The sequence below is a fragment of the Desmodus rotundus genome, chromosome 9 (genome assembly GCF_022682495.2).
Source record: "Desmodus rotundus isolate HL8 chromosome 9, HLdesRot8A.1, whole genome shotgun sequence".
Taxonomy (NCBI): Eukaryota; Metazoa; Chordata; class Mammalia; order Chiroptera; family Phyllostomidae; genus Desmodus; species Desmodus rotundus.
The window spans coordinates 72,933,293-72,956,369 of NC_071395.1; the positions used below are offsets into that span (position 1 = coordinate 72,933,293).

The 23,077-nt window shown below is 35.9% G+C and overlaps 1 protein-coding gene across 2 annotated transcripts in view; it reads left to right on the forward strand.

Annotated features, from left to right (window-relative positions):
• Window positions 1–23,077, forward strand: part of RABEP1 (rabaptin, RAB GTPase binding effector protein 1) — a 109,582-nt gene that overhangs the window by 51,862 nt on the left and 34,643 nt on the right. For both annotated transcript variants that reach the window (XM_053911199.1, XM_053911198.1), the window contains 6 exons: window positions 1,242–1,445; window positions 3,326–3,486; window positions 9,655–9,774; window positions 14,580–14,715; window positions 17,722–17,900; window positions 20,618–20,749. In XM_053911199.1, the coding sequence (XP_053767174.1) occupies window positions 1,331–1,445; window positions 3,326–3,486; window positions 9,655–9,774; window positions 14,580–14,715; window positions 17,722–17,900; window positions 20,618–20,749 (843 nt within the window). In that variant the 5' untranslated portion in view covers window positions 1,242–1,330. The remainder of the gene's footprint in view (window positions 1–1,241; window positions 1,446–3,325; window positions 3,487–9,654; window positions 9,775–14,579; window positions 14,716–17,721; window positions 17,901–20,617; window positions 20,750–23,077) is intronic.

The following is a 23,077-nucleotide window of genomic DNA, read 5'->3' on the forward strand; positions in this document are numbered from 1 at the left end:
GGCTGGTTGACTTAGTTATTTGCTCTCTAAAGGTTATTGATAGCTTTGAAAAGATGAATAGTTCTTTTGCACAAATGTCTCATAACTTTTAGAGAGCAGTAGATAACAAAAAGAAGTTGAGAAACAGTAGCAGACAAGGAAAAGTTATGTAAGAAAAAATAAGAGTTAACATCCAGTATATATAAGATACTCTTCCAAATTAGAAGAAAAACAGTTTGTTAGAAATACAAGTGAAGAATATCATCAAAGAGGAAATACTGGTCATTAATAGTTATATGAAAAGATACTCAATCTCTCTATTAATAGGCAAATAAATATTGAAACTATTGCCCCAGCTGGTGTGGCTCAGTGGATCCAGTGCTAGCCTGAGACCCAGATGGTTTCTGGTACAACTCCCAGTGGGGGCATGTGCCTGGGTTGTGGGCCAGGTCCCCAGCAGAGGGCTCCCCAGAGGCAACCACACACTGATGTTGCTCTCCCTCCCTTTTTCCCTCCCTTCCCCTCTGTCTAAAAATAAATAAATAAAATCTTTAAAAAAAATATTGGAACTATTACCATTTTCTACCTGTGATGTTGGCAAAAATTTTAGAAAATAGAAAATAGTAATTATTGCTAAGGTACGGGAAATAGACACATCTCTATATACTTTTGGTAGGTTCATCTTTTTGGAAGATGGTTTAGCCAAACATATGTCCTTCTTAGGCTTAAATCATGTTGTAGGCACACCAGATAATGTTAAGAGATGGTAAAGGAGTGCTGAGAAATTAATTCTAACTTTAAAAACTTGTATCTAGTAACTGCCATGTTTCTTTTATTAACCACTTCTTGAATGTTTATTTGTGCAAGGTACTGTACTAGTAAGCATTTTCAATAAGTTGTTTTATCATTAAAACAAACTTCTGTGGTGAGAAATTTTATCCCCATTTTGTAGATGTGGAACGGAGGCCATAGAGGTTAAGTAAGCTCATTTAGCCAGTGGGTAAAAGCTTAAATTTAGCTCTAAAACTATGGCCTTAATCCTTATCTGATTACATACTTAATAATTTATTTGTGATACCCAGCATACCTTAAATTTTACCTTTATAAAAATTTTATTTTCTAAGTTAACTGTCAAATTTAATGCTTGACTTCTTTATTAAAATGTTACCATTATAAATTTGATGCTTTGTTTCTTCATTGCAGTGCCAGCCTGATAAATGTGAGTCCTTCATTAATGAAAAGTTCTTCACTTTTTTTCCCAGAGGATCTGAAGAGGCAAAACGCAGTGTTACAAGCTGCACAAGATGATTTGGGACACCTTCGAACACAGCTGTGGGAAGCCCAAGCAGAGATGGAGCATATTAAGGCCATTGCCACAGTTTCTGAGAATACCAAGCAAGAAGCTATAGATGAAGTAAAGAGACAGTGGAGAGAAGAAGTTGCTTCACTTCAGGCTGTTATGAAAGGTAAAGGCAAAGAAAGTTAAATATTTTGTGATTTTTCTAAGGTCTGATTCTGATTGTTGAGAACATTTTCAGAGTTTCATTTGTGACTTTATGTATTACCATCTTCAAGATGTACTGTCATCTTCAAAATAAAAGGGAAGTCATTCATATTGTATATGGGTATGTCATCTGTATCTTTAACAAATTTAATAATTGAGAATTATTGGGTTGGCCAAAAAGTTTGTTTGGTTTTTCCCAGAAGATGACTCTAGTAGCTCTTAGTTGTGTTTAACTTCATTTGAAACAGTTTTCTTCAGTTGTATTGTGACAGCTGTCATCAGCGTGCATTTAAAAAAGAACTTAACAAAATTGGTGAATTTTTGTGTAGTTACTTTAATATTGAAGGTGGAAGAAAATAAGCAATATTTTCGGCATATTATGCTCTACTATATCAAGAAAGGTAAAAGTACAACTGAAACGCAAATAAAGATTTGTGCAGTGTGTGGAGAAGATGCTGTGACTGACCGAACATGTCAAAGTGGTTTGCAATGTTTTGTGCTGGACATTTCTTGCTGGATGATGCTCCATGGTCAGGTATACCCGTTGAAATTGATAGCAATCAAATTGAGACATTAATTGAGAACAATCAATGTTATACCACAAGGGAGATAGCCGACATACTCAAAATATCTAAATCAATAAAGTTATTGGTGAAAATGACAAATGTCTTTTATTTTATGGAGAAAATCATACGGATTTTTTGGCCAACCCAATATAATGAGAGGGTTACAAAGATACTGCTTTAAATGAGAACTATAGTTCATCATAAGGTTAAAGCAGGGCTTCAAAATGGATTTTCTTATAAGAGTCAGGCAAGTACTGTCAATGAATAAAACTGTATGGGCACTAGGGAGTATGTAGGACTGGAGAGACCTCCTTTGCAAAGAGTAAACTTACTATCACTTATTAGTTCCAATTCATTATTGCCCATCCAATTCAGTGTTGACATATCTTTTACATTTTTAAGGAAATTTGGATTTTTATATGAAATTTTCATTGCAGTTTATGATAGCATGGCCTGTGGGTTAAAATAGGATTTATGGGCTGCTGGCTTGGTCTAAAGGAAGAGAAGTAATTTAGTCTACCTGCTGTTGGCACTAGTGCTTAATTCCTGCAGTTTCTGAGCAAATGATACTGAAATGTTGTTGCCCCTGAATATTTGAGTTTCCAAAATTAGTTTTAATATGAATGTGAGATAGTAATAACTCTTTTTTCCTCCGACTTAGAAGTTTTGTGTCATTTTTGCCTTAGTACTATTTGCAAGAAGTCAGGTTAAGTCTAGCCCTATTTCTGAGTTTGTGGCTATCACCTACGGATTACTATGAGCCTCTAACAATGTTGACTGTAGTGGATTACAAAAATAGGAGTTCATTTTCCTTACAGAAAAAGAAATCCAGAGGTAGGTAATCTAAAACTGGTTACAGTGGTTCCATGATGTCCCCAGTGTTCTAGGCTCCTTCAGTCATTCTGTTCCTTCATCCTTAGTATGTGGTTTTCAACCTTATTTTCCTTCATGGCTGAAAAATGACTGTTCCTCCTTCAGTTTGCCTCAGGAAAGCAAACATTGGCCAGAGTATGTAACCTTTCCTAAGTTTTCCTCATCTGTAAAATAATATTACACAGGTTTACTTAAAGATTAGAGATGATGATTTAAAGCTCTTAGCAAAATTTCTGCACATAATAAGAACTGGAAATGTAGTTGAGCTTTTTTTAGTGAATTAAACGATTTCTAGAACTTAAGCAAAAGCTTTTAATATAACTACTTAAATTTTAGTGTGTCAGAATGTTTTGGTTCTTTTTTCAGAATGCTTAGACATTAAATATTTGTTGATATCTTGTAGAAACAGTTCGTGACTATGAGCACCAGTTCCACCTTCGGCTGGAGCAAGAGCGAGGACAGTGGGCACAGTATCGAGAATCTGCAGAGAGGGAAATAGCTGATTTAAGGAGAAGGCTGTCTGAAGGTCAAGAGGAGGAAAATTTAGAAAATGAAATGAAAAAGGTATGAAGGAATGTATTTATCTGTAGAAATATTTGAGTCCAAATGCAAGATGCTTTAATATTATTGTAGTAATAGAAGATGTACTTTCATGTTTTCTGTTAGAGGAATTATTTGGACGTAAACCTAAGTACAGTACTGGATACTATATTTTGCCATGTACAATGGTTACATACCATGGGTATAATAGGTATAATAATCCCATGCATAATATGCGCAAAATGTGGGTGTGCATTATACACGGCAAAATACGGTAATTTGATGTCCTTCCCCCATATTGTGTATGGGAAACTCCCTCATCTTCTTCGAGTCCTTGACTAAATATCTCTTCATGAGACATATGCTAGCCAGACTATTTACCATTGCAACCTATCCATCTTCCTCCTCTTTATCACCCTTTTCCTATTCTAATTTTTCTTTTTCCGTAGTGCATATTTATAATACACATAGCATTCACCAATTTATTATGTTTATTGTTTCCTGCCTTCTTCTCCTTGCTAGCATGTAAACTCCATGAGGAAGGATTATTGTTTATTTGTGTATCCTAAATGCCTAGAATAGTATCTACTACATAGGTGCTCAAAAAATATTTGTTGAATTAGTGTTGTTTCTTGATGACTGTGTCTAAATCAAAGCTTTAATTTAGCCTTCTTCCTTGATAAACCTTGGTTCCTTTGTGACGAATGTGCTACATATTATGTTCGAACCTATTACCATAAGATACCTGAACATAAACCAACTAAATACAAAGTGAAACATTTTATCATTGAGATAATTTAAAAAGCTTTTGGCCAGTTTGGTTAAACTTTTACATTGTTAATTTATATGCATACATATATTAAAAAAAAATTTTTTTGGTAAATTTTATTGATTATGCTGTTACAGTTGTCCCAAATTTTTTTCCCTTTGCCATGGTCCACCCAGTGCCCCCACCCTCCCGTGATTCCCCCCACTGAGTTCATGTCCATGGGTCGTGCATGTGAGTTCTTTGGCGCTTCTACCTTTCCTATGCTATTCTTAACACCCCCCTGTCTATTTTCTTCCACCAATTATGCTTGATCCTGCACCTTTTCCCCCATTCTCCCCCTTCCACCTCCTAGCTGATAACCCTCCAAATGATCTCCATACCTATGATTCTTTTCCTGTTCTGGTTGTTTGTTTTGTTTTTGTTCTTGTTTTTTTCAGATTCAGTTGTTGATAGTTGTGAGTTTGTTGTCATTTTTAATATTCATAGTTTTTATCTTCTTTTTCTTAAATAAGACCCTCTCACATTTCATATCATAAGGGCCTGGTGATGATGAGCTCCTTTAATTTGACCTTATCTGGGAAGCACTTATCTGCCCTTCCATTCTAAATAATAGTTTTGCTGGATAGAATAATCTTGAATGTAGGTCCTTGCCTTTCATGACTTGGAATATTTCTTTCCAGCCCCTTCTTGCCTGCAACTTTTCTTTTGAGAAATCAGCTGATAGTGTGTGGGAACTCTTCTGTAGGTAACTGTCTCCTTTTCTCTTGCTCCTTTTAAGATTCTCTCCTTATCTTTAATCTTGGCTAATTTAATTATGATGTGTCTTGGTGTGTGCTTCCTTGGGTCCAACTTGTTTGGGACCCTCTGAGCTTCCTGGACTTCCTGGAAGTCTATTTCCTTTGCCAGATTGAGGAAGTTCTCCTTCATTATTTTTTCAAGTAAGTTTTCCATTTCTTGCTCTTCCTCTTCTGCTACCCCTATGATTGTGATGTTGGAACATTTAAAGTTGTCCCAGAGTTTCCTGAGCCTCTCCTCATTTTTTTGGATTCTTGTTTCTTCATTCTGTTCTGGTTGAATGTCTATTTCTTTCTTCTGCTCCAAACCATTGATTTGATTCCCAGTTTCCTTCCCTTCACTGTTGATTTCCTATACATTTCTCTTTATTTCACTTTGCATAGCCTTCATTTCTTCTTCTGTTTTGCAACCATACTCAACCATTTCTGTGAGCATCCTGATTACCAGTGTTTTGAACTCTGCATCTGATAGGTTCGCTATCTATTCATCACTTAGTTCTATTTTTGGAGCTTTGATCTGTTCTTTCATTAGGGCCATATTATTTTGTCTCTGTGCAGCTATTAGGATATAAGGGGTAGTGCCTTATGTATTTTCCAGGGTGGGGCAACCTACTTCACTGCATTGTGGCGCCATTTGTGGGGGATGGGTGTGAGCCACTTGCTCGGCTCTTGGCTGGCTTTCCGTCAATTCTCCCGTTTCCCACAAGCACATTTGGCCCTTTTGGTGCTGATCCCTGGGTGGGTGGGTTTGTGTACGTTCTAGGACCCTGTGGGTCTCTCCAATGAACTCTCCTATGAGGCTGCGGGTTTCTCCCTCCTCTGCAACTCCCATAAATTTTTACTGCCAGAGGTTTTGAGGCTTTATTTCCCATGCTGGAACCCTGGGTTGCCCGGTTTGTCTTCGTTCCTCAGTTGTTCCTCCTGGTTTATCCACATGCAAATGTGGGACCCCTGGTCCACCATCTGCAGCCTTGCTGTGGGTAGGTACTCTCTGCCCTGGCTGCCTGTCTCCACCCCTCCTCCCGATCTGGAGGAATGTTTCTTCTTGAACTTCTTGGTTGTCAGACTTCCATACAGTTCGATTTTCTGGCAGTTCTGGTTATATTTTGTTTTTAAATTTGTTGTTTTTCTACCTTTGGTTGTGTGAGGAGACAGAGTGTATCTACCTACGGCTCCATCTTGGACAGAAACTCGGATTTTGACTTTTCAATCAGATTATTCATACTCTTGTTCCTAATTCTTGGTCTATATAAGGACTACTTTCATGGTTATTTAGTTTTTTAAATAATATGAAAATCATCTGAGAACCAAACACTCAAAACAAAAGCTTGAACCTTGAGGAATAGTTTTTCCCATTCTCTCATTTCTAGAAAATATTTTAATTCAGCATCTTCATGAGGCTGTAATAGTCTTCATAGTCATCTAACATAGTTATCTAAAGTAGGCAGCCTTCACTTCTCTCAAGTTGAGATGAATTCATATTTGATTCTATCATTAGAAATTTTATTCTAGCCCCAAGTACCCATCCATATGAAGGTAGTTGTTTTTTTTTATTTTATTTTAAATTTATTTTTTTAAATATATTTATTGATTATGCTATTACAGTTGTCCCATTCCCCCCCCACACTCCACTCCATCCTGCCCACACCCTCCCTCCCACATTCCCCCCTATAGTTCATGTCCATGGGTCATACTTATAAGTTCTTTGGCTTCTACATTTCCTACATTATTCTTACCCTCCCCCTGTCTATTTTCCACCTATCATTTATGCTACTTATTCTCTGTACCTTCCCCCCCCCTCTCTCCCTTCCACTCCCCTGTTGATAACCCTCCATGTGAACTCCATTTCTGTGGTTCCGTTCCTGCTCTAGTCGTTTGCTTAGTTTGCTTTTGTTTTTGTTTTAGGTGTGGTCGTTAATAACTGTGAGTTTGCTGTCATTTTTACTGTTCGTATTTTTTATCTTCTTTTTCTTAGGTAAGTCCCTTTAACATTTCATATAATAAGGGCTTGGTGATGATGAACTCCTTTACCTTGACCTTATCTGAGAAGCACTTTATCTGCCCTTTCATTTGCTGGATAGAGCAATCTTGGATGTAGGTCCTTGCCTTTCATGACTTGGAATACTTCTTGCCAGCCCCTTCTTGCCTGTAAGGTCTCTTTGGAGAAATCAGCTGACAGTCTTATGGGCACTCCTTTGTAGGTAACTGTCTCCTTTTCTCTTGCTGCTTCTAAGATTCTCTCCTTCTGTTTCATCTTGGCTAATGTAATTATGATGTGCCTTGGTGTGTTCCTCCTTGGGTCCAGCTTCTTTGGGACTCTGAGCTTCCTGGACTTCCTGGAAGTCTATTTCCTTGGCCAGACTGGGGAAGTTCTCCTTCACTATTTGTTCAAATAAGTTTTCAATTTTTTGCTCTTCCTCTTCTCCTTCTGGCAACCCCATAATTCGGATGTTGGAATGTTTAAAGATGTCCTGGAGGTTACTAAGTCTCTCCTCATTTTTCCGAATTCTTGTTTCTTCATTCTTTTCTGGTTTAATGTTTCCTTCTTCCTTCTGGTCCACACCATTGATTTGAGTCCCAGTTTCCTTCGCCTCACTATTGGTTCTCTGTACATTTTCCTTTGTCTCTCTTAGCATAGGCTTCATTTTTTCGTCTAGTTTTCGACCAAATTCAACCAATTCTGTGAGCTTCTTGATTACCAGTGTTTTGAACTGTGTATCTGATAGGTTGGCTATCTGTTCGCTGTTTAGTTGAATTATTTCTGGAGCTTTGAAGTATTCTGTCATTTGGGCCATGTTTTTTTTTTTTTTTGTCTTGGTGCTTCTGTTACTTAAAGGGGCGGAGCCTTAGGTGTTCCCCTGGGCGGGGGTAAGGCTGGTCGCTGTGCTGTGACGCTGTACGTGGGGGAGGGGCCGAGAGGGTGTAATGGTGCCCGCTCCACTCTCTGCGGGATTTCAGTCACACCCTCTGCTCCGCACAATCAAACTGGGCCCCTCTGGTGCTGGTTCCTGAGTGGGTGGGCTTGTGTACCCCCTAGGCCCCTATGGGTCTCTCCAACGACCTCTCCCGTGAGGCTGGGAGTTTCTCCTGCTGCTGCCCCAACCCCCGCGGGTGTTTTTACTCAGAGGTTTGAGGCTTTATTTCCCTGCGCTGGAGCGCCCTGGGTTGCGTGGTCTGCTTCATTCCCCGCCGTTCATCCTGGTTTATCTATGCACGAATGTGGGGCCGCAGGGTCTGCTACCCCACTGCCTACCCTGTTCTCCGCCACTCTGAGTCTGGCCCTCTCGGTTTATCTGCGCGAATGTGGGACCGCTGGGTCTGCTAGTGGTCAGACTGCTGGCCCCCTTCGTTCCACACTCCGCCAGTCTCAGTCCGCCACTGCAACTCGAGTCCTCTCTGCCCCGGCTGCGGTCTCCGCCCCTCCCACTGGTCTGGATGAATGTTTATTTTTTATCTCCTGGGTGTTGGACTTCCTTGCCATTCGATTTTCTGTCAGTTCTGGTTGTGGGAGGAGGCGCTGTGTGTCTACCTACGCCACCATCTTGGTTCTCTCTGGTAGTTGTTTTTTCCTTTCTTTTAATATATTCATATCCATATTCATCATTTCCACAATCTGCCACTTTTTTCATTTTTAAAATTTATTTTTAAAACTAAACTTTATTTTTTAGAGCTCTTTTTGATTTGCAGAAAACTTGTGATGATAATACAGAGTTCTTCCCCTATACTCCACACCCATCTTTTCCTATTATTAACATTGTACAAATATACACACACACACAGACACAGTTAAGTTTCTCACCAGTTTACTAGTTTATGGATGTTGTTTTCTTTTAATCTGTGTTTTTGAGAATGAAGTATGGAAAAAAAATACAGTTTTAGAGGTCAGTCTTTGGGTTTGTGTCATTTAGATATCAAAAGTAAAATGACATTTAAAGTACCCTGTTTAAATAACTGGATGATAGCTTTTTTATAGCAACATAATTTTGTCATATTTTAGAAAACGTATTTTTATATTTTCCAAGGTTTAAAAAAGTCTTTTTAATAATCGTAAGAAATTATGTTTTAATTAATTTAGTAACCAGGATTATAAAAATATTATGTGTATTTCCTTTTATACATAAGGTATTTTCCAAGTCAATTAATTAATTACAAAGTCAAAATTGTCATAGTGAATTTATTTTTCCAGTTCTAAATTCCAAATGGAATATATGTAAAAACTATGATTATAACTTAACATTCAAAGTAATGCAACATTTATTTATTTATTTATTTTTAAAGATTTTAAATTTTTATTTCTAGAGAGAGGGTAAGGGAGAGAGAAAGAGAGGGAGAGAAACATCGATTGGTTGTCTCTCTCATGCCCCCATCCGGGGACCTGGCCTGCAATCCAGGTGCCCTGACTGGGAATTGAATGGGTGGCCTTTTGGTTTCCAGTAAGACACCCAACCCACTGAGCCACAGCACTCAGAGCCAAAATAATGCAACATTTAAAAGTTAGACATGGTTCTGTTTTATGAGTGCCTGGTAGACTTATTTATTATACTAATTTTTAATAACTGGATTGATCAGAGTTTCTTAGAAAAAGCAAAAAATCAGTAAGTTGTAGTATTTTATTCTTTTTAACCAAAGGCCCAAGAGGATGCTGAAAAACTTCGGTCTGTGGTGATGCCCATGGAGAAGGAAATTGCAGCATTGAAAGATAAACTGACAGAAGCTGAAGACAAGGTGAAAGAGCTGGAAGCCTCAAAGGTTGTGAAACATTGTAATTCATTTGCTTAAAACCCAAGATTTTGCCCTAATGCAATGAGCAAAAGTTAGAATCACTAAGTGGGTAAAAACTGTAATTTAGACTATGCATGTTAGGAATGTTGCTTTGTTTAAAATGCAAAAAGAAAAAAGAAAAAAAAATCCTGGGAGATGATTTTGTCCCTGTGGTATTATAAACAATCACAATAGTGATGCAAGTGCTGCTTTGTTACAGAGTTAGTGTTGGTTTTCTTATCATAATGATACCCAATCTCATTCATTTTATTATTAAGAGAAATAAGCTGGTTTAAGCCAGCCAGTAATTTATTTTTTTAGAGATGATATAGTTATATTTTGGCTGGATTTGTTGACCATAAAGAGACAATAGAAGAAATACAAAGGGAGTATCAAGAATTTTAATAACTAATTAAAAGAAAGTAGGAAAGAAACAATAAGAGATAATAAACAGAAGCACAACATAGGAATGTAGAAATAAATGTAGAAAAGGGAATCTATCAATAATCTAGTAAATGTAAACTGATAATCACCTAAAAGACCTTGTATGTTAAAAATCTAACTTCATATTGCTTATAAGAGATACGCCTAAAATAAACCTACAAGGTGAGATTGGAAATAAAGGGATATTTAAAGATATGCCATGTAAAATCTAACTAAAAGAAAGTTGATATAGCAATTATAATATGAAACAAGTAGGTGTAGAGGAAAAGAATTAATGAAGATAAAGAAGGACTCCATCAATAAATAATCCATCAAAAAGAAAAGATAGTCATAAACTTAAATTTACCTTACATAGTCTTGAAATATGTAAAGCAAAAAGTTACAAGGAGAAATGGACATTTCACAATTATAATAGGATATTTAAACTGATTGTTGGCATGTGACAGTGCAAACAAAAAAAAATTAGTGGGGATACAGGAGTTTTGAGCAACATGATTAATTTAGCTGTTAGACACAAAGAACCCTGTACCCAAGGAAGAGACTATTTTCTATACTGTAGTAAAACGCAGTAGGTAAGAGCTCAGCATTAATTAGCTGGGTGACTTTGGGAAAATAACCTAACTGTATTTTAGTTTTCTCAGTTGTAAAATGGGGGTAATAATACAGCCTGGATCATAACGCTATTATGAGGATTATAAGTTAACACATCTAAGGCACTTAGGATAGTTCATAGAATCAAGTATTACTATTTGTAGATATATTATACTTTTCATAAGTTCGCAAAGGAAGTGTTAACAAATTTCAAAGAATTGATGTTATACAGACCAGAATCTCTAACCACAGTTTATTAAATTATTTACATTAAAATGATAGCTAAAATGAATTGGAAATGAAAAAATTAACTTATATGGGAAAAGGAATTATAAAATATTTTGAGTGATTTGAATATTTTTACTCAAGAATCTTAAAAAAAGAACAATAATACAAGCAATATGATTGGATGAAAATAATACATATAAGAGCCAATGTTAGTGAAGTAGAAAGGCAAAAGAAAAAATGAGAAAAGGAATATTTGAAAAAATGGAAAAAATAAGATAGACAAACCTCCAATAAGATTAATCAGGAAAAAAGAAAAAAAGACTCAAATTATTAGAAATTAAAGAGGGGACATAAGTACAAATCTGTAGAGATTTAAAAATAAATACTGTGAACAATGTCACACAAATAAATTTGATGAAAGGAAAAAGTTTCTAATAAAAGATAGTCAAAATTGTCTCAAGATAAAATAGGGAAGCAAAAGTAGACAGTAACTATTAAAGAAAATGAATTTATAGTCAAAAATTTTCTTTCTCCTTTTTCCTCTCCTCCAAAAGACATTGGCTTCAACTGGTTTTGCAGGCAAGTTTTTCCAAGCCTTCTGGAAAAAGATAATCCATGTGTTTTATAAAATGTTTTAGACAATAGAAAAAGGGTGAGAACTCTCCAAGTCATTTTAGAGACTTGTATAACTTCATTACAAATGAGCACACACATATCCACAGAAAGGTAGTATAAGAAAAGAAAATTATAGGTAATCTCATTTAGGAATATAGAAAAAAGTTTTTCAACAGTGTAGTTAAAAAAAAAAAATCATGACCCAATGAAGTGTATTCTCAGGAATTTAAGGATGGTGTATTACCAGAAAACCCATTATTATTATTATGTACCACATAACAAGATTGTAGGAAAAGAGCAGTATATTTTAGATTCAGAAAGGCATTTGATAAACACCAATAACTTAGTAAAGGATCTATTTATCCAGCCTTCATCAAACATAATTAATGATGAATGTTTAGCAGCCATGCACCATTAAGTACAGGAACAATATGAGGAGACCTGTGCTCAGTGATTTTGTTCAGACAATGCAGCTAGACAAGATAAAGAAATGAGGCATCAGAACTGTAAAGAAAATGATGAAACTGATTCGATTGTTATATAGAAAAGCAAGAGAATGTACAAACAGGTTATTGGAACTAATAAGAGTTTAGAAAAGTTGTTCCAACAAGATCAAAATACAAAAATAATAATGTTTCTATACCCCAATAATAGCTAAATAAATAATGTAATGGATGGCGGAAAAAGATCTATTCACAATAGAAGAAAAAACAAAAAAATACCTACAGTAGTTCCCCCTTAAATTATAAATGTGGAATTAAGTGAAATTAACTTTCTATCTCACACTTTACAAATACTAATTTTAATGAATGGAAAACCTTAAGAGTGAAAAGTAAATTTTTGAAACTTTTAGGTGTTAATTTAAAAAAATGTTACCTGGGGTACAAAAACATTTGAAATAAGAAAATAATATTGACTGTAAATGAAAAGATTGAGAATTTGCCTACCTTAGAATATAAAACTTCCCTATTAAAAGAAATCTCACAGAAAATTGAAGAGCTATAGACTATTAGAAGATATCTGTCTATACCTCAAAAACCTAACAAAAAATTAGTATCTAAAATTAATAAAAATTGCCTAGTTTGTAAGTGACAAATGGCCCGGTAGAGAAACAAGAACATGAGCGAGCAATTCACAAGAGAAAAATCACAATACCCAAGGAATGTAAAAAGATACTGAACCTCACTAGAATCAGGGAAATGTAAGTGAAAATGGGATACCACTTTACCCTAACCAGATTATGTCTTCCATTACAAATTTGTAGTGTTCACCCACTACTGGAATGCGTGAAAGTCTTCCCAGTTCCAGCTGCTCTTGTCAAGTTAGAGCCCCACTTGACTATTTTGGGGTTCTCGGGGCCCTTGTTGCTTTCTGTTAGTTTTTCCTGCATAGATGCTGATATTACTTAAGTCCATATAGGTAGTTTTCAGTAGTTTGTCCCCACCTTGTGTTTATCACTTGTTGTTTTTTCTTTTGTTTTTTTGTAGCTATCCATGTGTTTTTGGTTTTGTTTTTTTAGTAGTTCTGTTGTTAGGATGTTTGAAATTCAAGGAAATTCATATACCGTGCCACCATTTTCCCAGAGTTCTGCTCAATAGCTTTTGAATGTTAGAAATTGATTATTGAGTCAAGTATTTATTCTAAGAAGTAATAACTGATAGAATTAGTGGTTATATTACCCCCATTTTATATCTGACATGTTGACTCTTACCATGAACTGAATTATCACCCTCTCCAGGTCATAGGGAAAATGCCTCACAACAGCCAGCACTTTGTCATGCTTGGTTAGTATCTTTTTTTTTTTTTTTTTTTAAATGCTCACCCGAACACATGCTTATTGATCTTAGATGGGAAGGGAGGAAGAGAGAAAGTGAGGGAAATACTGATGTGAAAAAGAAACATTGATTGGTTGCCTCTTGTACATGCCCTGACCAGGGACCGAACTTGCAACCTAGGGTATGTACCCTGACTGGGAGTTGAACCCACGACCTTTTGGTTTATGGGATGATGCTCCAACCAACTGAGCCACACTGGATGGTTAGTATCTTTTTGTTTGGCTGACAATCTCCAGTGAAGCAAATGGCAGCTTTAAATAATTATTTTAGTCTGTGACTAGTACTACTGTATTGTATTAACAATAGACTAGGGGTGAAGATAAGATTAGTCAGCTATTTCATGTTTCAGCTATTTCATGTTTGAAAAAGTGGGAAGATAAAAGGTATGAAAATGACCTTGAAAATTAAATTAGAATTAACCATTTGAAAAAGTTGTAAGTTAACTAAATGACCATTAGATGAACAATTTCTAAGACAGGATGAAACAAGTAGTATTATAATCACTTTCTAGGGCAAGATTGCATTTTATTTTGGATATAACTATTTCAGATTTATACTAAATTGTTTATATTTGAACATTATAGCTGATTATTCAACAGAAATAAAGTAGTTTTTAAAAGATGTGATTTTAAAAAGTATTCTTCATTTGCCTTCAAGTTTCTGTTTGTACAGTATGAGACCAGTTATTTTTTTCATTGTGACTTCCTCTTTTTTCCTTCCATGAATACATGTATTTGTGAAAATGTTTTCTTTTTATAAATTTAAGGCACTTGGAATTACCTCATTAGAAATAAAAAGAAGCAAACTTATAAGGGTATGGTACTGTTTTTATCTTTAGACAGCAACTACTGTTTAAAATAAAAACAACAACTTGGTGTTACTGAGTATGCGATAAAATGAGCACATGGGAATATAAATTGGAACTACCTTTTTGAAAAGTATACAAAAACTGTTATGTGTAATTTCAGTTGTATATTTACTCATGATGTGATTATAAAGTCTACTATTCATTAGTTATTTTTTTAGTTTTCTATAGTAAGTATGTAAATTTTAGTTTAATAGAATTGTGTCTTGTTTCAGGTTAAAGAACTGAATCATTATCTGGAGGCTGAGAAATCTTGTAGGACTGACCTAGAGATGTACGTAGCTGTTTTGAATACTCAGAAATCCGTTTTACAGGAAGATGCTGAGAAACTGCGGAAAGAATTGCATGAAGGTAAATATATATTCTGTATATTTTTTACCTTAGTCTTTAAGAGAGCTATGATATTAACAAAATAATAACATCTTAAAATACCAATCCAGTATATTAGTGATTTAATTTAAGCTTCACAGTTAGTTTGAATATTCCCATGAAAATCTGGAGATGTGAGGTCTACTAAAGGTACTTAGATTGTTACTGACTTCTCTTTCTGCCAGGACTCCAGAAATAACTTCACAAGGCATGAGCTCTTGACCAAAAGATAATTAAGCTAGGAATTTCTAATAGACCGTTTTTGCCCTCAACCCATTTTGATGGAGGCAGATTAGCAAAAGTGCATATGGGACAGAGAGGACAGATAATATATTCTGGTGTCCTTAAATAACATTCCTGTTTATAAGGGACAATTTTTTTTAAAAAAATATTTTTAGAGGAGAAGGGAGGGAGAAGGAGAGGGAGAGAAACATCATTGTGTGGTTGCCTCTCACACATCCCCTACTGGGGACCTGGCCTGCAACCCAGGCATGTGCTCTGACTGGGAATCGAACCGGTGACCCTTTGGTCCGCAGGCCAGCGCGCTCAATCCACTGAGCCACAGCAGCCAGAGCTATAAGAAACAATTTTGATTTCACTAGTCTGATAGCAGAGTGATGCAGAAATTGACTATGTTCTCCCAGGAATGAGGAAGAAGAAACATCATTTTTTTCCTCAAATAAAAATATACTTTTATATTGAATTCTTCTAGTGATTCCTATATATCTGGGGGTCTTAACTTTTTTGTGTCATGGACTCTTGACAGTTTTGTGAAGCCCTTTCAGAATAATGTTTTTAATCCATAAAATATGTGGCATTACAAAAGAAACCAATTACATCATTAAAAAGTTATCAAAATATAAACTGCAAACTTATGATATAGTAATAAATATGCTATTTCAGTAATGCATTAAATAACAAGGTCTAGTAGCAGGTTTGACAACTTGTAATTTTGAAATAGTGATGAGCATAAGTATCGATATTAAGATATCTGTGGCTTCTGTTAGTGAGCAGGTCATAGGGATTATTATACTTAACTGTGGCTGGTTGCCTACATTTCATAATTGAAGTAAATGATAAATTTCAGTTAGTGGTTAGTGAAAGTAAAGATTAATTTTTTTCTTCTTCCAAATGCATGGGCTCCTTTGACGTCTTATACTTGCTGCCGGTTTTGCTAGTAATGTATTTTAATGTGCATTTTAGGACTGTGGTGATAGAGTCTTATGGTGAAAGAGTCTTGTGGTAAAAAAGTCTTACAAGACTTTTAAGTATATCAGATACTGTGGAAAATATAGCTCTTCTGTAAATTAGATTTGTGTGTGAATTTTTCCCCCTAAATAGTGGAAAGCTGAAATTACATAAGTGTACAAAATTATTTCATAAAATGTTATGAAAATAACACAAAGTTTTAGTGAGCCTTTGGCTTTCAGGAAACATTTTTCAGATGTGCTGCTGTGAAAAAGACCCCCAAACTCTGAAAGGGTATAAAAAAAAATTTATGGTTAAGCTATGTGCCCTGATCCTTCCAGAAATAGTGTAAGACTGCCAAACCTTCCTAATATATCTGGAAAAGTATCTGAGAAGTTTCACTCAAATGAGTATAGGGATAAAGGAATTTCCATCCTGAAACACTCACACCAAAAAATAGTATTTGAATGAAAAGAAGACAGATAAATATTAAGCAGCAGTGTGATGACAGCTTTAATTGGTGGAAGTAGGTATGCAGCCAGGTTAGTGCAGTTGTGTATCAGGTGCTAGGATTGGAGGTGTATGAGGAGGTAGCAGTGCCACAGATAGGCTTCTTTAAAGAAGTTGTTCTTAAGTGGAATTTTGAAAGATAGGTATTTTTCAAAGCTGAGCATAACATTCAAGGCCATTTGCATGTGGTATAACAAGGTAAGGAAGTGAAAGAAGTGTAGTTCATCAGAATTAGGATATAGGAGGCAGTGATGCAAAATGTGAAACAGGAGAGGTAGACATGGGCCAGATCACAGAGATCTTGTGCTAAGGTTTTTGGATTTTATCCTTTGGGCATTAAGGAGTGCCTGAGGGTTTAAAAATCTTTTTTCTTAAGTAACTCTATTGAGATAAAATTCACAGGCCACGAAGTTCACTCTTTTAAAGTGTAAATTCAGTGGTTTTGAATATATTCTAATTTCAGAATATTTTTATTATTCCTAAAAAATTATGTACCCATTGCCAAATATCCCTATTCTCTCCTCCCTTCCAGTCCCTGGCAGCTACTAACCTACCTTCTGTTTCTGTAGATTTGCCTGTTCTGGATTTCCTTGTAAATAGGATTATACAATATGTGGCCTTTGTGTTTGGCTTCTCTGAAGGGTTTTAAACTAACGAGTAATAATACTGATTTTCATCTTGGAAAGTTCATTTTAATAGCAGGGTGGAGGATAGAATAGAGAGGGCAAGAATAAGGGCAGGAAGAATAACAAAGGGACTATTGTTGTAGTCGTCTAAATTACCGGGGCTGACCTAAGGCAGAAGATGGCTGTGCCATAATTCACAGGAGGTAGCATTAGTAGACTTCTGTCATATTAGTAGGCTTCTGAATGTGTTGGGTGAGGGAAAGTAAGAAATATGAGTTGTCTCTTGAGTTTCTGGCTTAGGTAGCTGAGTAGGTGGACAGAGAGGATGATACTACCTATTCTTTTCCGTAGAAGATGGTTCAGCCAATGAGTATCAACAACATAAGTATTTACAAATATTCTTTGATTTATTCTTAGAGGTCAGAATTAAATGGGCTCAAGGATTTCTGGATAACAGATGTATCAAAAAAAGATGTATTAAAGAGAGTTAGGCGTGCTTACTAAACCTTTGGCCTTTAGAGCGATGTTTCCCAAAATGTATTCTCTAGAACACTTTTTCTGTGAGTGACATTATGGAAAGAAATTTTTTTTGTCAAAGAAATTTGGGAAATACTGTATCACCCACTATTAAAATTCAGTGTTTTCGATTGGGGGATTCTTACAGTGTGCCATCTTTTGGAGCAAGAGCGTCAACAACACAACCAGTTAAAACATACGTGGCAGAAGGCCAATGACCAGTTTCTGGAATCTCAGCGTTTGCTGATGAGAGACATGCAGCGAATGGAGATTGTGCTGACTTCAGAGCAGCTCCGACAAGTTGAAGAACTGAAAAAGAAAGATCAGGTGAATAGCATTTTTGTAGGACTTGGCTGGCTTTTTTAATTGTGCACCCTAACCCACCTACAGATGTGTGACTGCATTATTTTATACATATTAGAGGTTAACTAAAGCCTGAAATAAGGTGCTGTATGACATTTCAAAAAACATCCTAGCTGCGTTTGAGGGATTTTGTTTTTCAGTTTTAGAAATGGCCTTGTCTGGAGGAAAAAGTGATTTAGAAGTGATCTTCAGAGACTGCAGGGTGCAACAGTGCATATTTCTGAGAAATGTTTTCTCTGTAGCTCTGTCCAGTTCTGCTAGGGCTCTTGAAGTATGTTAATCCAGGCCAGGTCTTCCATGACATTGGTCTACAAGCCTTATTAGAAGGTAACAGGGTGGGGATGGAGAGGCTGAGTCATAGGTAAAGGCAGGGGTCTAGAGTGCTGCATATCCAAGGTTCTGTTTGCCTCATGTGATTTAAAACATTTAAATCACTTGAGTAATATACAGATACATCCTTATATTAATATTTTGGTTTTTTAAGTACAAGATAAAGTTATAAATATAAAGTGAAAAAGATGCTGCTAGATACCTCCCACACCTCCTTTCCCAGAAGTAACCACTTTTTAAGTCAGGAGTAGTCAGTTTGGAAGGTAGTCTTCCAGACCATTTTTATGTATTTATTGATGTACTCTTAGGAATTTTTTTCAGTTTTTTCTTAACTGGTATCATAGTTTAAATATTTATAAGTTGTTTTTCTCATGGCATTATCTTGGATATATTTTCACATCAGAGATCTCTGTGTTTTTAGCTGGTAGCATGGATGTGCCCTAATTGACTTAATCCTTCTCCTTGTAGTGGGCATTTGAATGGTTCCCTTTTGTGTCACTTTAAACAGTTGTTGCAGCTGATGTCCCATACTATGTTGTATATGTGTACAATTATTTGCCTAGCATAGCAATGTAGAAGCTTTTTTAGGAATTAGAATAATTTAGATTACCTAGATGACTTTAGATGACTTAGGTTAGATTTGTTTTTCAGAAGTTTCTTCCTTTTTAATTTTCTGTTTCTTTCTTTCTTTTTATCTATCTATGTATGTATGTATCTATCTATCTAGATATCTATTTTAGAAAGAGGGGAAGGAAAGGAGAAAGAGAGGGGGAGAAACATCAATGTGTGATTGCCTCTTGTGTACCCCCTGCACTGGGGACCTGACCCGCAGCCCAAGCATGTGCCCTAATTGGGAATTGAACCAGCAACCCTTTGGTTTGCAGGTTGGTGCTCAATCCACTGAGCTGCACCAGCCAGGACTAATTTTCTGTTTCTTAATTCTAACTCGTTCATCTTGTTTGTAGACATAGTCATCTTAAAGATTCAGATTCTAAAGTATAGATTTAATCATGCCCCTTCTGCTGCCCATTAAAACAGTCTTAATTTCTATAACTAGTCATTTAAAGCTTTTGTTAAAATTTATTGAGCTTTGCCCTGGCTGGGTAGCTCAATTGGTTAGAGCATTGTCTTGATATGCCAAGGTTGTGGGTTTGATCCCTGGTCAGGACACATACAGGGATCAATCAATGAATAGATAAATAAGTGGAACAATAAATCATTGTCTATAATATTTTTAAAAATTACCAAAAAACCCCAATAATGCTATCCAAATGAAGTAGGAGCTAATGGCAGATCTGAGGTTTGAGCCAGTCTGTGATTCCAGAGTCTAGGCACTTAATCACTACCCTCCTTCCATGTATCTCACTTCTCATGTGCCTATGCTCTTTTCAGTCACATCAGATTATTCAGTATTTTGCCCTGGCTGGTATAGTTCAGTGGATTGAGCACGGGCCTGCAAACCAAAGGGTCTCTGGTTCGATTCCCAGTTAGAGCACATGCCTGGGTTTTAGGCCAGGTCCCCAGTTGGGGCACGTGAGGGGCAACCACACATTGATGTTTCTCTCCCTCTCTTTCTCCTTCCTTTCCCCTCTCTCTAAAAAATAAATAAATAAAATCCTTAAAAAAAAATGACTCATTAATCTGTCAGATGGCTGCCTGTACCCCTGTGTGTTTGTACCTGTTTCCTTTCTCCCTGGAACCCTTGCTTGTCTCCTCTCACAAAATTGGCAAATTTATCTTACTCATTCTTCAAGATCAGCTAAAATGTTACCTTCTGGGGGTCCCCTTTTCTAGTTCTCTCATATGAAATCAGTCATTTTAAAAAAACATTCTTCAATAGTATTGTAATTGTGTGTTTATCCTTTGCCACTAGGCATTAAAGGTACTCACCTTTGTTGAGTGAAGTAAGTGCATCAACTTCCATCATTCCTTTTTGTAATTAATATAAATTTATACATTTTTCTAATGGATGAGTAATAACTTTTTCCTGTTAGTTTTCTACAATAATCTGAAGAAATGTTCTACGTAAGTTTTCTTTCTTGATCTTTTGAAGAAGAGGAGGTGGTTTGCTTTCTTTTGTTTGTCTTTTACATTATGTACTTTCTGGAATCTATTTCCTGATTTCTTCTTTTACTAGGGTTTGTACTTTGTGCCTATAGTATTAAAACATTTTGTTATGACCAGATGCCCTTACATGTGATTATAAAACAAATAAACTTAAGTGTCTAGTTTTCTCTCATCATACAGTTCTTGTTTTTTTGTTTGTTTGTTTGTTTTGAGTGGTTAGAACTACATGAATCATTAAATATCGATTATTTGTGTAATACGTATTTTTTCTTCCTAACATTTAGGAGGAAGATGAACAACAAAGACTTAATAAGAGAAAGGACCCCAAGAAAACAGATGTTGAGGAAGAAGTGAAAATACCAGTAGTATGTGCTTTAACTCATGAAGAATCTTCAGCCCAATTATCAAATGAAGAGGTATAGTGAATCTGTAATTAAAATAATTGCGTACTATTTTGATTTTTCATTTGTTAATCAGTGACATTGTTCATATGGTAAGTGTATAACTATTTGCTGAAAATTAGATAAAATGATAATATTTACTTGCACTCATTTTTATGGTATTATAAGTAGTACTATTTGAAACATGTTGCAGTTTCTCTCATAGTCTCTGAAATAATTTGATTTTATTTTATCCACTGGTTCCAAAAGTAAAACATTAGAAAAAATCTTTAATACCTGCAAAATCTTTTATATGCATAATATTGATAATACTTGGAGCTTTTTGTTTAAAAGAGTTTATCTAAAATATTGAAACACTTAACTTTCTATACCATATATTAAGTATTAACTAATTATTAGGTCTTAAGCCCTGAGACTAGTGGGCAAGGCTTGGCAGATTGTGATAGGGTAGGGTAGAACATTTCAGGTATTGGGAATGGGGTGGATAGAGACCCCTGGATGGAGGTGGAAAGTGTACGGTGGTGCTCCTATGGCTTCATCACCTCTAATCCACAATGTGGCAAGGGCTTCCTCACTAGGTTTCCTGTCTTCACCTCACTACACTCTCAGGGCTACTGTCAGATTTATTTTTCTTTCTTAAGTGTGACTGCAGTCCAGCCACCCCCCTGCTCAAACACTGACTCTCATTGCCTACATAATTAAGTACAAATTCCTCCCTCAGGCCATTCATAATATGCACTCTGTTTTAGCGACATTGGTTGTCTTGTGCTACACTCCCCACCTTGCATGTTGGTTTCTTCACCTGGAGAGCTTATTTCCCTCTGCCTTTCTGAGTATTGAAATCCTTCTACCTGTTCTTCAAGACTCATGTTGGTATCTCCTCTTCAATAACAGAAATACTTCTCTTACCTTGCCTGTAGGATAAAAACTAAAAAGGGTCCCTAGTTTGGCATACAAGGGCCTTCACAGTTGAAAGACCCTTCCAGCCTTATACTGTGCTGTCCATTTCATCACAGCTAGACCTTTCTACTTACTGTCATTGCTCATATGTCTTGTTTATACTGTCCCTGCTATTTAGAACTTCATACTCACTCTCCTACCCCTGTCTTCTTTCTCGGCCTGGTAAATCAGTTTCAGTTAAATTGGATAAGGGTCTTACCCACTTTCAGAGATGTCATGTTTCTGTTTTTTTAGCAGATTTACTCTGAGCCATGTATAATATTCCTAGTGTAGTGGCTTATATTTATTTCCATGTTTATGGGTTGTTTGACGTTAAGAAAAAAGTTTTAAAAATCCCATAGGACATTGAAAAGTATGATGTAGTTGTTTTTCTGCATTCTTTGTTTTGGATCATACAATGAGAATCACTTGGCCTGATTCTCTGTGTATTTTTTTTAATAGATTCCCAGGAGAATGTCTCAACTTTTGGTACTGCCAAATATTTTGCATGGTTTTTTTTTGTGTGCGTCATGCAGAGAGTCCTGTGTCCAGGAATGTTTGAAAAAGTTTCGAACTTTTCCAAAAATATTTTAGCAGGGAAATAGGAAAGGAAGATTTTTTGTGATTTGCAGTGAAGCCTTTTTCTTATTTTTGATTCTGTCTTAACAGATCTATGATATATTGTGCATAACATTATTTCCTGACGTTCGAAATATCTTTTAGACTTTCAGATCTGATAGTTTGCACATTTGTTTTGTGTTGAGAATCATGACGATTTAGTGTGTCGGTTTAAAGTTAATATAGAATGCTTTGGAAACAGATTTGTTGATAAAAACATTTAAATTTGTAAGACCTCATATCTTCTTTAACCTGATGCTTAGAAGATGCTTTTTGCACTACAAAGGTAATACATGTTCATTATGGAAAATTTGGAAAATACAGGATGGTAAATAAAATAAAAATAACTGGTAGGTAATTTTGTTGCTCAGCGATAACTGCCAGAAATATTTTGGTATGTACTTCTTCTTCCCCTCTTTTATTTTTATTTCCAAGGTTAACATACATGTGTTTCTATTTGTACTTTTAAAACATAACCCAATTGTAACTCTGCATAATGTTTTATATCTCATTTTTTCCTCACTTAAGTCTGTTTTTAAAGTTTTGACACATCAGTAAATGTTTGTCCCCAAAATGATTATTATGTAAATGTACCATAATTCCTTAATCTCCTACTTACTGATTTGTGCCCATGTTTTAATTTGTCAGGGTGCCTGAGTGAGGACATGGAGAGGTCAGTTTCAGTGAGAGAAAAGTTTAATGTTATTCACAGTCCTCTCAGGAATGAGAGGCATGGCACACCATGCTGAGCCACCTGGGGAAGACGCAGAGTTGGTCATGAGGCAG